Genomic DNA, 15,084 nt, shown 5'->3' with positions numbered 1-15,084 from the left:
TGCGATTAAGACAAGAACTTTGTTTTTATACTTGGAATGAGCTCACCCACAAGGCTGTAATGGCAATCCCTGCTCGCCGTGGCTGTGGAAGAAATGCAGTGGATGAGGGAATTCGTGTGAAGTTTATTCAGATTTCTCTTTTTAAGAGCTCTGATGTGCATTTTCAGGGGGTTTCTCCTTTTTCTTCTGACATTTGCAAGACTGAATTGTTACCCATCAGTACCATAGACAGTACTTTCATTTCCAGCCTTCTGCTGCTGTGCACGTCCAAAGAACAACCAGAGGTGAAACACTTGTTGCTTATCAGCATTTTATATTCTGCTGGATAATCCTTAACTCAAAGACATGTAACTTGGGAGATCGGTGTGTGCTGAGCAGCTCAGCAGAGGAGCCCGGCTCCGGCTCCAGCTCCATCGCTCGTGCTCATCGTGGGGCACGCAGGGTGAGCCCTCGTCCCACCAGCATCCCTCTCTGCCTGCAGCCGCTCGGTCTTCCAGCTCTCCGGCAGCTCTCCCGTGACCCTTTGCGCCAGAGTTTGGCAGAGTTGCTATGACGACCCTGCTGGTGCAGCCGGCAGCACCCAGCCGGCACCCAATGCAGGTTGGTGTCTGTGGGGTGGTTCTTGGGGTGGGGGGTGGCAGGAGAGCGTAAGCCAAACTTGAGGGTGCTTTGCAAAGCAAGCACATGGGGTTTCCCCATCATCCACTCCCATTGCTGCTCTGGCACCCTGCTCTCGCTGGAGAGGAGCAGCAAAAGGCGCCCTGAGCATCAGTCCTGGGACAGCATCCCGCTTGGAGACACCGCTGCGGGGGCAAGGAGGGACCGGGCATGGCTTGGCTGTGCCAGAGGGTGCCAGCAAAGGGACCCCAGTGCGGGGCAGTGCCATGGTGCAGGGGTCCATGCAAGGGGTGAACTCACCTGGGGACCCTCGGGGCCGGGTAACGGTCAGGCAGAGTAGGGTGCTGCTCCGCAGGCAGAGCTGCTGCAGAGCTTGCACGATGAGACGTGGTGTGGTGGCATGAAGGGGGCTGCCAGGGACAGTCAGCTGCCCCTTCTCTGCAGCCAGATTAATTTTACACCTTGCTCTTTATGAAATTAATAGGTGCAGCTGGAAAAAAGTATATCTGTAGCTAAATTGCATTGCTCTGGAGTCCTGTGAAGGGCCAGTGAAAAAAATGGGCTTCCTGTAGGGCTTAACAAACTAAAGCTGCATTTTACCAGAAACCTGACGTAGAGCAGTGTCCGGAGGACACAGAACTCTAAGATCCTCATCCCCAAGCGCAGCTGCGGCGGCAGAGATGCATGGGAGCAGCAGCCTCTAGCCGTCAGTGCCGAGAGCTGCAGCCACCGTTGCGGGCTGCAAGGCATCCCCACAGAACTTGTGTGGGAGGCCCTGCACCACCTGCCTCTTGCTGCCAGCCTCCCCACACCCTTGTAGTAGGTGGCTGAGAACATCCAGGGCGGCAAATACCCACTACGTTAACACTTACGCAAACCTGGCATTGCTGTCGTAAATTGGGAAGGGAATTCAGCAATTGAAGGTGGCTCCCGCCAGGCTGTGTTACCCCTGGTGCTCTGCATGGGCTGTGCCTCGGTGAGCAGATGGCGGGGTGCTGGGGCTGCCCCAGCAGCTGGGAATCCTCCCTGGGGTTTTTAAATGGTAAGCTTTGGGCTGAAGAAGCGGTCAGATGCAGTGGTGGGACGGTGATGCTCCCGTCTGGTGGAGCAGCGGGGAGACATCCCTTCACAGCCGCAAGGCGCTCGGAGGTCGTAGCTGGTGTCGGGATGGGTACACGTAGCTGTAGCTCTGCTCTTCTGCTCCCCCAGCAAGGGGAGGACAGATGTGAGCTGGTAACATGCGGCTCTGTGTCCTGCAAACCTCCAGCCTTTGGCAAATATTGGCGAGAGACCCCCTCGCCAGGGCCCAAAGACGAGGGAGAAACTTAGCTGTGGCGTATCCTGTGTTTGCATTGCAGAAAATCCATCTTCTGCAGCGGGCTGCCACTCCATCGTACTGAGGGGTAGATCCTCAAACCAACATGCTCCCAGGTGAGTGGCATGGCCAGGGGACTCCAGCTGCCAAATCCTTCTCTGCCCTCACAGACAACCACGTCCTCAAAACATCTGCTGCGAGGGTTGGCAACGTGGTGGTCTTCAACTTCCCCGCCTCTCCTTGAGATCGGTGAAGGAGGCACCTGCGTTCGACAGCTGAAGGGGCAGCGACCAGCCGGGAACCCGCGCTCTGGCCCCTCTCCTCCCGCAGCAGCCTGGCAGGAACCTCCCCGGGTCTGAGCTCACAATGCAGAACCTGGGCAGGTCCCCCAGCCCTGCCTGCACTCCCCAGCCCTGCCCACACTCCCTGCAGCGCCACAGTAAGGAGCCATGTGGGGCACGCACTACACAACACAGCTGCATTTGGGGGAGGAAGGCTCATCATGGACACAGAAATACTGATTTTTAGCAATCATATCCTTCAAATAGCTGTTGAAGGGCTATTTCCCACAGCTATGTGGACAAGGCTAACTGCATTTTCTTAGATATAATTTCTAGTTTTTATTCACTAGCAATGACCCGAAGCACCTTCTTTTCCACTCTGTTCCCAAGCTCCATGCTTTCCCCCATGCTGGGCACCTGTGGCGCAGCAGGAACGGGAGCTCAGCTCACACCCAGCAAGGGAGAGATGCGGAAAAATCGTTAGACACGGCTCCGTCCAGCTGATCAGGACAGAAGGGGGAGCCCAGGAGACAAAATTGGAGCACATCCCAGCCTGCCAAGCTCTGGCCAAGCTCTGGATGTTGACGGCATTCATAGAATCTTGCTTTTTGTTTCTACAGCCACTTCTTGGCATTTATTTATGGTTTATAGGAAAGCACTCTCACCTCTGAATCCGTGCTGGCATTCCCGTTGTGCTGAACAGCGAGCCGTTCCACCAGCAATGCCCAGAAATCACCACTGTGCTGCACTCCGCTGTTGTCCTCTCTGTATTGATGGGCCAAAGCATCTTCTCCCTCCTCTCCCCCCACGCTGATCCTTTCCCTCCAGATCTCTGACACCCGCATCACCTCCCCACTGTGCCCGTCATCCCCTGCCGGATCTCCATGCTTAAAAACCATGCTTCACTTTGGAAGCCACCTCCTTGGCAGCTTGCTTGACTCACGAGTGCTTGTCCTGACCTGGGCAAGTCTGCAACTTCCTGGTAGATAGAAACGTTGTGGTTTTGACCTCTTTCAACACGACACCTCAAGGACTGATATTTTTAGCAGTAAAGGAGTCTGAGCTACGTTACTGCTGGATGTATGAAGTGTCCCAGCTCCTGGTGCGCCCCAGGCACTCCAGCCAACTCTCTGATCCACTATCTTGTGAATGCTTTCCAATGTCCTGAGATATTTCCTAGCAAACAAATAATTTTCTAGTTTGCTTAAATGACTGCTCCAGCCTCATGCAGAAGGGGAAGGAGCCTGTCAGGGTTTTGGCTGTACAGAGGAGGGGCTGCCTTTCCCTGTGCTCCCCAAGACCTCTGGCAGGCTGAGAGACTGATGCCCACCACAGACCCCACCTGCTGAGACTTATTTAACATTTCCTAACAGGCCAGGCTATGCTGCGAGCCTATTTTCAGATAGTGCTGGCTTGTACTTCAGTATTTTTAGATACCTTCTGTTTGTTATATCTCTATTTTATCCCTCCAAATCCAGACATCAATTACTGGCTTGGGTGCATATTAAAACATAGCTCACAAATAGACTGTTCTGCCCGTACCTGCCTTGTAATTTCTCTCTAATTCATTGTGGAAAATTATTTGTTTTCCTCTCCAGGCATGAACAATATGCCCTTTGTAAAATATCCTAGAGCTACAGAGCCTCTCTGGCATGAATGGGACAGGAAAGCACAGAAATGTGGATTAAGACACACGATCTATGCTGTAAATGGGGATCAGTATACTGGAGAATGGCTGGACAACTTGAAACACGGTAAGATAGACCATTTTGAGAAAAAGTACCAGTTTACATGTCTGTACAAAAGTTTGCAGGGGCAGGGAGCGGTCAGTGGTTGTAGATGCTCCTGGAAGACTGTTCATTCACGTATGACTGTGTACATATATATGTTTTTGATATGTGTCATGCAAAAATGTGCTCAAGTATATTTCTAATAGGTAACTTGAAGAGCTTTTGCACGTGCTCAGGGGCAATTACCTGAAATATCTAGAATATAGATGTTTAAAAATCCCCTACACACACAGCAGACTGCAGTCAGCTCCACACACTGGGATGTGCCCTGGCTGCGCAGCCCCTGGAGCTCTCTCGGCTTCTGACTTGTCTTCAGGAATATTCATTTATTTTCGAGTCGTGGTGGGTGCTGCAGGAGACAGAGCAGGGGAAGGAGACCCTGACCGAGTCCTGAGCAGCCAGAGCAGGACAGGTTTGTTTACAAGCAGTAAACTGAGGTTTGGAAAGATTTAAGTGCGTTCAGCGAAGACCACACAGGAAGCCCCTGACCAAGATTAAAGATGCATCCGACTCGGGAAGGAAAACTGAATCCCAGACATAAACCTGCATCAGGGAACGCCACCTCGCCTGGGATGGAGCTGTAGGACGGCAGCCCCATAAGTCCTCCCCCTAACGACTGCGATGGTCTCCCCATAATTCCTCTTGTTTGTTAAACAGGTAAAGGCACCCAGGTATGGAAACGCAACAGAGCTATTTATCTCGGTGACTGGAAGTTCGGGAAGCGGGATGGTTATGGCTCATACAGCATTCTGGACCCTGTAACCAAGCAATACAAGAAGGTGTACACAGGCTGGTGGAAAAACAACAAAAAATGCGTAAGTGGGATGTCCTGCGCCTGCTGGCAGCGAGGCAGCATTCCCCAAAACACGGGGAAGAGCTGGGTGCACACATGCAAGAAGATCATTTAAAATACTGATTTTTCAAATACTGAGGCTGAATTGAAGGGTTATGGAGAAACAAATAGGTGGAACAAGAAAATGAAAGCAAGAGCAAAAGCTCTGCTGTTTAAGCCCTCTTCCCCCGCCCTCCCCAACCTCAGTACTTCTGGCGTTACTCACTTCTCCATGTCAGATGCTGCAGGAGCTGCACCGTGTCCCACGGCCGGCAATAGGGAAGCAGCAGCGTGGCTCTGGGCAGAAGCTGCAGGAACAAACCTTCCTCCAGGCTTGGGCTCTCTTTAAATCTTAATTTGAACCTGAAGAAAGCCCAGGAATCTTCAAGAGTAAAAATCAATCTTTCATAAAAAGCCAAGCGTGGCTGAGAGCACCCCATTGCCCACCCTCTCTCCTCTGGAGAGGGACGCATCCCACCCATCCGCCGGTGACCAGGCTACAGCCCTGACCTCCCACCAGCTGCCGCAGAGCAGCGATCGCTGCCTGGACTCCCCTGCAGCTCAGCCAAGCAGGACGAGAGGTTTCGTACCCCGTGTCTTAATCCTCCCCACCCATCCCTTTCTCTCTTCTCATCCTTGAAGCGGTTGGAGGAACCGGTATGATAAGCACTGCAGGAAAATATACCTTCTTCTGGGAGTTTTACAGTGTATTAGACAAATCACATGAGTTCTTTTGGAAATTAAGCTGTCACATAAATCGCTGTTTTTTCTAAAAGGAAACATAATGAGGAAGTCATCTGGTAGAAATGACTGCAATCTTATGTGCAAAATCCTTGTAGGAACATTTTCTGATCTGCCAGTGGAAACCTTGTGTTCGCCTTTGTGTCTGCTCTTAAGTTAAATTAATAGCTTTGTACGCTTCTAATTGGCATGTGGCTTTATGGCTTCAGTCTCTTGGAGGGAGCTTCCCCTCCCATTCTTTGAGGATGTATTTTGGATGATTGAGCTTTGGTGAACGATTTATAATGACATCCAAGTATCACTAGACTTATTTTTTTCTTCCACCCCTTTACATCCATGCAGTTTAATATAATTCATGCTCAGCAAAATCAGGTTCGTTCCAGAACTGACTTTATTTTTTGTTCAGAGATAAATTAATGCTTTATTCCTCTGGGAAAACTCATTAGTAATATGCAAATATTGCTCTCTGGTATCACTCCTCAGTATAGGGAGTACCTCTGGACTCCTCTTAATGGCAAACACACACAGGTAAGACAAACACCTCCTGGGGTCCCCAGCTTGCACACACCTGGGGGTCTTAATTCAGAAGTTCACCAACCAAACCTGCCAGCGGCATCAAGCCCCAGGAGGGAAAGCAAAGAGCGGAGGCAGCTCAACGTCAGAGCTTGCCTGCCTCACCGGGGTGACGCCTGCTGCCCTGGGAGCCTGGCCGAGCTGCAGGGAGGCACGCGAGGCATCGCTGCCTGCGCCTGCCGGTCTCGCCGCAGGTAGCCTTCAGGGCTGCCTTTAGTTTGTTGTGAAGGTGGAAGGAAGCAAGGCAAGGTGCTGGTTAGGACATTACCTCTTTGGGGGTGTGGAGAATGCAAAACCATGTCCGTGGTCAGCATCACTTGGAGACCTTCAGTCTGCCCAGGGGCAACGGAAGGAGCCGCCAGCCTGGGGCACCCTGGACTGTAGGGAGCATTGTCAGGGCATAAAATCCCCGTGTTGAGAGACAGATCTTTTTTGTGCTGCGTATCCACAGGCAGGTTTATATACTAGTAAAACCTGCTTTTAGCTAAATATTAGCAGTGATCGTGCCAATAATAACGCACTGAGATGCAAACCTGAGATTTTTTCATGGGAATAAAATCATTTGCCAAAAAAAATCCCATACCATCACCTCTCATTTCCTTTAACACGTGAATAGCCACCAGCAGCCATGTGTAACAGTAATAAGCAAAGAAGTAGCGTTATCAAGAAAGTAATGTCCCCAAATTGAACACCAACCCCTTTCAATACAGAAGCTCCTAACCAGGCATCTCTGTGCTGCCCTCCAGGGCTACGGGACGACGTTTTACCCTGGCGGGGAGCGCTACGAGGGCGAGTGGAGCCGCGGCCTGCGGAGCGGCTGGGGACGGATGTACTACCAGGATGGATCCATCTACGAGGGGCAGTGGCTGGAGGACCGGCCCAGCGGGCAGGGGATGCTGCGGCTGCGTAAGTACCTGCCATCCTCACCCAAGGCGTCTGCCTGCCCCCTTCAAGCTATTTGGTGTCGTGCTGCTCTCCGGATGCGTCTGCCGCCCAGATTTCTGGATGCTACATCACATCTCCCGCTGCAGCCTTGCGTCAGGGTTGCAGCTGCTCCCCTGCATCGTCCCTCTCCTCCTGGTTTGGGACTGGAGGCAGCACAGGCTGTGCAAGGGCCGGCATTGCATTGCTCAAGCCCACACGCATGAAAGCTTATTTTTGCTGTGATTTACATTTAAATGACTGGGATGGTTAGGGTTAGAGATAATATACTGTTGGGTCAGAGGAGAGCAAATCTCTCTTTTCAAGCCAGGCACTTCGCCAGACGTACTTTCTAACTGCTGCATACCAAAGAGGAGTCCAGTTTCCAGCACAGACAAAAAAGAAGATACGTTTTCTTTTTTAGTATACTCCATCCTCTCTCTTACTTCCGACACTGGCTTACGTTGAGTGAACGCAGGGGTTTCATTAGTACACAATCCCTTCCCAAAAATAACACCAAGCACATCACAGATTGGGAATGTTGGGGGCAATCTCATCATAAAAATAGAAATTGGTATAACATTTTTTTCCCCTATTTTGCTTGGAGTTTTACACATTTTTCCCCAAAGCCAAGAATCCTAGCCCTCTGCAGTACAAGGCACTGAGTTCCAGGAACATCTGAAGAAATGTTATCTCTATATGATTATTCATCTATTCTGTTTTTTTGCTTGAAAGTGATCTCAAGGCTAGTGATTAGCTAAGCAAAGCAGCTGGGAGGAACAAGCACGACCTTCACTGCACATCACACACATGACTGCGCTCTCCCTGCTGACTGTAAAGTCACTTTGGACCGATGGCTTGTCCAGATGAAATCAGCATCCGCTTCCAGGGGTAACTCCTTCCACTAATCAGCTTCGCTCCCATCAAAGTCACCCTTGGCATTATAAACTGATGACCCCTCGGGGCTGAGCTACGGCTGATGCGCCGTTTCAGAGCCCAGTTGCCTCCAGCGTACCCTGCAACTGATTGTGAGCTGGATTCCTTTTGGTTAAAATTAGCCAGAGCAATTATTTCATACCCACAAGCTTAATGTATTCAGCTCAGCCACTGGAAGTGTGCCCATGTGCCAGCAGCTTTGTGATGGTGAAAGGAGTTCTTCAGTGGAGGTCACGATGAGCCGCAGCTCAAGATTAAATTGCTTGTAGTGGCAGCGTGCCCGGCAAGGGTAAGCTTGGCTGGGAGCACCACGTTGATTCGCCGCCCCTGCTGCAGCCCATTGCTGGATGGCTTTTAAACCAGAGCATTGCACGCCTGCAGAGATCTTGGCTGTGAGCAACGCCACCTCCAAGGTGCTCTGGGAGGAGAGCGGATGGGAGCAGCCAGGTCGGGGTGTATGATGGCCCCTTCATCACAGCCAGGTCTGTGGTTTCAGTGGTTTCTGAGTTGTCGGTGGCTGGAGAGCAGAAGCTGAGCTGCTTCCACTGGTGGGCAGGGCACGTCGGTGTTGCAGATCAGCACACCACCAGATGCAAGCTGAAGATAACCACCGCCGTGGCTCCAACCTCTAAACCAGACCCTGCCTGAAGACCCCAGCAGCCACGCTCCCCAGAAGTATTTCTGGGTTTTCCCTCTTGCCTTATGGCGTTCTGGCAATCCCCAGCTCCTGCTGGGGCACCGTGCAGGGTGCCCTGGGACTTCAGCCACCTCTTGCCATGAAGAATGGCAGAGTTCGGCTGAGACCCAAAGATATTTCCACTAAGTGACTTGGTCAGAAATTCCCACATTGTTTTGCTTAGAAACAGCGTATCTGGGAAAAAGGGACAGCAGAGGACTCTCCTGGTGAGAGCAGAGTGGCCTGGATGTATCCCAGGCCCAACATCACCGTGGGTATGATGCCCCTTCTCAACCAGCGTCCCTGGACAAGGCTGCTCTCTTCCCCTTGCAGCTCTGCTTTCCCTGTTGGTGATGGATGGATGGATTCCTGGAGAGCAGCACAGAGCCCAGAAAAACCTCTCTCGACTTGCAGAAAAATGCCAAGAGATGCAATGCAGCTGGAAAAACAGTCTGCTACTGATTGCCTGAGCCATTCAGACACTTACAGCAATTCTTGTGCTGTAATTCATTGAGCAAAAACATAACTACAAGTATTATTTGAAATCAAGATTATTTTGACTGGACAATGATCAGACAGTGCTGCTGTTCCTTGCCCAGATAAGCAAACCTCTTTGAGCCAGTTTCTGTGTGATTTGTTGCAGTGACAAATCCAAAACTTGTGTCCTATAATTTTTCATGTTGTGAAGAGTGACTCAGCTACTAGTGTAACCCTGAGCTCACTCGCTCCGTGTATCAGCAAAAAAGGAGTATCACCGGGAGAACAAAGCAGGTGAATGCATTTCTTGTTCCAAGGGGGCAAGCGTGGGTGTCTTCCGCAGCCTTTTGTCCTCTGTGGCACAGCAAACAGAGCACTGAGAAAGCAGAACAACACACCGTGCCACAGCCCGCTCAAAATTACTAAGAGGAGCCAAACAGATTATTTCCTCTGCTGTTGGTTTGCTGTGTCGATTGGTGTCATTTGTAGCCCCTTAATGAAACGGTCTTTTGTAGCCCCTTAATGAACCAAATCTCATGGTCTGTTCATGTATTTAATTGCAGCAAATGAAAATCAGTACGAAGGAGGCTGGAAAGATGGAAAGAAGCATGGCCCAGGGAAATTTTTCTACTTGGATAAGGGACAGTTGTTTGAAGGTATCTGGGCAGAAGATATACCAAAATGTGGAATCCTGATTGACTTTGGCAGAGACAAAGCTCCTGCCCCTACTCAGTATCCAATCCCAAAGGTAATTGCTTGGCAATTTCATTTTTGTTAGTGATGTTTTCATTCATCGGCGCTTGGGGCAGCTCTCCAGGTAGCATCTCTCTCCAAGCCATTACCTCCGTAGCATTCCCAGCTCATGGGGTGTGTGCTCAGTCTTTTGACCAGCAGTGTCCTAAATGGCCCCGCAGGGACGAACAGCCCGTCCAGCCACCCCTGGAGCCTCCTAATCACCTACATCTGAAAAAATGCCATTCTCATGCACCAAAACTGCTTAGGGACCTGAAGCAGCACAAAGGAAACGAGGACAATAGAGGCAGAGACAATGGTGGGATTTGCGTCAAAACCAAATGATTTCACCGATCCAAGCTGCTAAAGCTGACCAGACCTTACCGAAACCCAAGCAGCTGCAGCGCTAGTATCAGCTATTTCCTTTACCCGGACACACTGAGTTGGGGTCTTGTCCCTGTCCAGCAGCCCCACGGGCAGAGGGGTGTGCGTAGCTTCCCCAGGGCGGGCAGACGCGTGTCCGAGAGCTGACATGCTCTGCTCCCCTTTCCTCCCAAGACTGACAAAGGCTGCGGATGAAGAGCCAGTCCCCCTCCCAAAGACCTGGTGTGGTGCATGATGAGGCAGGTGGACAGCCCAGGCCATCAGCCCTGCAGCTGCCGGGTCCTTGTGCATCTCTTCGGTGCAGGAGCCAGAGGATGGGAGAGCCTCTGCCCCACTCCGCGCCCTCGGAGGACAGGGCACAGGGATTAGGATGGAGCAGAAGTGGCTCCAGGTGACACAGCTGGCCAAAAGAGTCTCAGCTTGAATCCCCATGGTCTGTGTGCCACACACATGAAATACAAAGGCATCGTGTTTCCAAGGGACAGTTACTGCAGGATACAGGTGGGGAAGCTCCTCATTGCTTAGCGCCAAGCAGAACCACACTGGATAACCACAGCACGCTGCTTTGGTTACACACACAGTAACACAGGGAACAGCACGGCCCCGTGACAGGTAAAGCTACCTACCTTCCTCCTCTGCTCCAGGGGCAAGGCTGCTGCAAACGATACCGGGCACGCACAGCTACCAAAGCTCACAGCTGTTAGATCTTTGCTTCCCTTGTTTTTTCAAATCTGGTTTCTATAGCAAGAGCCCTTTGAGCACAGACATTTTTGACAAGCCAGTTAATCCTGTAATTACTAGGCACACCCACGGCAGTGCAGAATAATAAACACCAAACACTCACCAGGGAAAAACAATCTTGATTTTGCAAAGAGTGAAAGGAGCAGTACTTCTGTAGCTAAAAATATTTACTTTACAAGGTTTGTCAAAGGTCATCCGAGAACAGTCTCCTCAGCAACCCAGCCCAGCAGCCCTGGGGTGAGTTGCTATTTTGCTATGGCAGGATATTCAAGCCTGGCTGTTTATTTATCTCCCTGAAGCCCAAGTTATGACCTGGTTTCGTTCTGCTCTACAAGTAAAAAGGAAACATCAACTTTCACTGCTGTTACTGTGCTTTCCATCAGAAGAGATTTATTGATCTGAGAACATGAAGGAAGTAATAGATGAAAGGAGGAAACTTGACTTCAGATTTTCATAAACCTTTTGTCAAACTACAGTCGCAAGCAGCCGTTAGAGAAAAGTAGATGTTGGGTGAGCGCTAGAAACTGCCATAGCCAGAGATGGACTAAATGGCCAGCTTCTGCTTGGCAAGAGGCTAACAGCGGGGACCTGAGCTCCTGCATGGGAGAAGCACCGCTGTGTTTTATTAGCAGGTGAAAGGACCAAAGGGTGGGGATGCGCAGGACAGAAAATGGCTGAACACTAGAGAGGGACTGTCATAAGCTTTGAAGGAATCCAGCACATAGATGATGGGGTTGCATCAAGGCAGAATTGGAACATAACTGCAGAGATGGGGAAAGACACAACATGGTGGACTTGAGATGTTTGCTGTTATAATTATTGAAGCCAAGGCTTCAGAAAGTGTGACAAAATAAATGAGAAAAAGGCTGGATGTCTTCTGCCTGGGAGAACACCACACACACACACAAACCCTGCAGAAAGCATCAGGACACAAAGCAGGTCAGCGAGATGACAAGTTCCTGGCAGGGCTTTGGCACTTCCATCTCAAGAATCTGCATCCCATCGCACGCAGGTGACACGACTGCAGACTCCCGCTTTCACGTGACCTTTGATGCTGACTCGGGTGACTGCAATTCACCTTTTGAAACAACAGGCAAGACCCAACAGGCTACAAATCAAAGCCAGTTTTGTGTAAGAATGTGTTTTGTTAAAGGAGAATCAGACCACTCCACACAGAGCTATTTCAAGGAGATGAAGTGATGTTCAACATGCTAATACAATTAGGGAAGTGTAGCAACGTTTCTAAAGCAGTAATTGAAAGGCTGCAATATAAACTGAAGTCCTGATACATGGGAGATTCTCCGTTAATGCTCGAGTAATCAAGATCTATAAAACCTTAAGCTTCTTCAATTACACTGCGTAACCGATTTGTATTCTTTTTATTTAGATTGAACTAGCTGATCCAGATGGTGTTTTAGCAGAGGCCCAGGCGATGTTTGATGACAGCCAAAATTAATAACCGGATGCTGAAGAAAAAAAAAAAAGATGCAAGATAAGAACACGATCTGGGTTACTCATTCACTGGTGTCTCAAACCCACACTGTGCTCTATCATGTCATGGTCTGCCTCACTTTTCCCTCAAGGCTGCCCACGTATGCTTCACTCTGCAGGTGGCTTTTCTCAGAGGCCTCCTCCCACGCCGCATTATTTTGGAAAAGAAAGGAAAAAAAGTAAAAAAAAAAAGAGGCAGCAAAATACTGGAAGACAAGCGGAGTGACTCTTTGCCCAGCTCCCCTGGCTTATTCCTCCTGCAAAGAAATTTCACTCCTCTTGGTTTCAAGGTCTTCCACATCGCCTTAGAGAAGACACAGGGTTTCTATTATACGCTATAAAAGCAAAGCCCTAGAAAAGTACAGTCAAGTAATTTCCCCTTCCCACTCCCCCTAACCTTAGCCCGATACATACCCACGAATCAAGATGGCTTCTGAAGCCATCACAGATCATGTTTCAGTTAATATTTTTATTAATTTTACACTTGCTCTCTCTGTGCATTTTCCATAATGCGACGCTGGTTCTCCTCCCTAACCGCTGGGAATGCAGAGCACCAGATCTCACCCCAGCTCTGCTCCTTGGCCAGCCCACGCAACGGAGCCCTGGCGCTCAATGGCGCTGCGTCAGCTGCTCCATCTGTACCCGACGCAAGGACCACGCGCCAGCCACGCAGAGCTGCGGCACTGCTGATCTGCGAGGTGCTGCTGAGCGTCACCTGCAAGGCCGAAGGAAGCTGGCACTGCAGCTGGCTGGTGAAAAACAGGCCCTGGGAGAACGGGTCATTAGTCCACCCGACTAACACCGTGCTTCTGAGTATCACCTCTTGTTTACAGTTCATTTTTCTCCTCATGTTTTCTAGGCTGAAAGATAACCTACTTTTCTGTTTAAGCACTTGGAGATAATAACAACAATACAACATGCTTAGTCCCAAGATTTAAGCAGTGCTGACAGGAGGAAAAACACGTCAACTACATTACATCCTTTATACCTGCCTGTGTGAACACGCAATTTGATCTTCATATTATGATGTAAATGAGTAACTGAACACATTCAAGAGATCCTCAGAAATACAGTTAGAATTAGTGCAATATAGCTGAAGAGATAAGGGATACAGAGAAAGTAAGAATATTTTAGGCCTCGAGATAACAAATAATCAGCAACAATTGAGTATATTTTATTTCATTAAAGTATATCTAAATAAGTGATATACAATAACCAATGTTTAAAACACTTGAGGTAAATGCGTAATACCATTAGTATAAATAAGGGATAAAAACAAATTCTAAGTGCACTCTTAATGTTTAGATCCATGTGTTTGGGTCTGGTTACTGCCTCTGGTACACAGTTATGAGACTGTGCCCAAGGTGTAACTTTCATGACTACAGCTGGAAAATTAGAGAAACATTCAATATCATGGCTTAAAGTGCAGAAAATAGTCAGAAAAGCAGCTGTAATAACAGCACCATTAGCTCAGAACCTACCAGCTTGAGCAAGTTAAAAATAAGGTTGTCCCACTAGCTTCTAATTTTGTATTTCTTAAACAAAACAAAAAACCCCACGCTTCTCTGTCACTTTGTAAAAGATCCACAAAATAAAGAGAAATTCAGCTACTTATCCAGGACAGCAAGTAATTTTAAAAAAATCAACTTGGAAAATATATTTTCCAGACTTCCTTCCAAAATAATGTTTCAAGTACACAATTTATAGACAAAAGTGCAATTTTTAAGCCTGGCAGCATCTTTTTAACCATTCACTCTAGTGTGAATATTGAGCCAGGTTTTCTTCCTTTACTGAGGGTTTTTAAGAGTCTGTTTTCCTCAAAACCAAACTAGTATTCCAGTAAAGGATGGGAAAATACATTCTGTGCCTACTACTAAGATTTTGTGTTTTGGAATGCTGCTCCATTAATGCCTTTACTAACAACGAGCACCTGTGGGACCGTAGTCACAATTCTCACCATCGGCAGACTTACATCAGTAAAGGAACATAGCGGAAGCATAATGTAATGGCACCGCTAGAGAAAATCCAGTTTGGCATCTTTACGCCAGAAGGACCTGTGAAAATGGCAAGTGGAAAGCCGTTTTCTGTTTGTGAACCAAGAACAGCCCTGCAAGAATGTCACTGAAAAAACACAGTCCAGCTGGTTTCTTTAATTGTTATTTTTCAGAATACAAATGCATCACAGGTAAAACCTTGTCACTACCTTCCACTGCGGTGGTGCTGACATGACAAATCAGTCCCATTCGCTTCACGAGGCTGCTTCAGTAGTAAGCCCATCCTGCCACCCTGACTCTGCAGACACTTCCTGCAGTCTGGAAATACGTCGGGATAACCTGAGACGGAGGTTGGGTGCAAGAGCCCACGTTCAGCTCAGGCTTGGTCAGGTACAGCTCCACTGTATTGTCATGTTTGCTCCTGTCTAGTGGCAAAATCCCAGGTTTCTATTCCACAGTGTTAGTTACGATAGGGACGTCAAAGTTTTGTTTCATTAGACTTGAAACCTGTCTCAGTCTGTGTTCAAAAAAACAGCTTTTACCTCATTCAAAGCCCAAAGCTGCTCCACAGAAGAACTGCAT

The 15,084-nt window shown here is 49.0% G+C and overlaps 1 protein-coding gene across 1 annotated transcript; it reads left to right on the top strand.

The window, feature by feature from the left end:
* The first annotated feature begins 510 nt into the window (after window positions 1–510).
* On the top strand, window positions 511–13,973 carry MORN3 (MORN repeat containing 3). Its single transcript, XM_009945502.2, has 7 exons — window positions 511–600; window positions 1,977–2,049; window positions 3,813–3,968; window positions 4,662–4,819; window positions 6,897–7,056; window positions 9,724–9,908; window positions 12,405–13,973. The coding sequence occupies exons 2-7, from the start codon at window positions 2,040–2,042 to the stop codon at window positions 12,471–12,473; spliced, it is 738 nt and encodes a 245-aa protein (XP_009943804.2). The 5' UTR covers window positions 511–600; window positions 1,977–2,039; the 3' UTR covers window positions 12,474–13,973.
* The last annotated feature ends 1,111 nt before the right edge of the window (window positions 13,974–15,084 follow it).

Source organism: Opisthocomus hoazin, chromosome 13 (genome assembly GCF_030867145.1).
Source record: "Opisthocomus hoazin isolate bOpiHoa1 chromosome 13, bOpiHoa1.hap1, whole genome shotgun sequence".
Classification (NCBI taxonomy): Eukaryota; Metazoa; Chordata; class Aves; order Opisthocomiformes; family Opisthocomidae; genus Opisthocomus; species Opisthocomus hoazin.
This window is presented reverse-complemented; position numbering and strand designations above follow the sequence as displayed.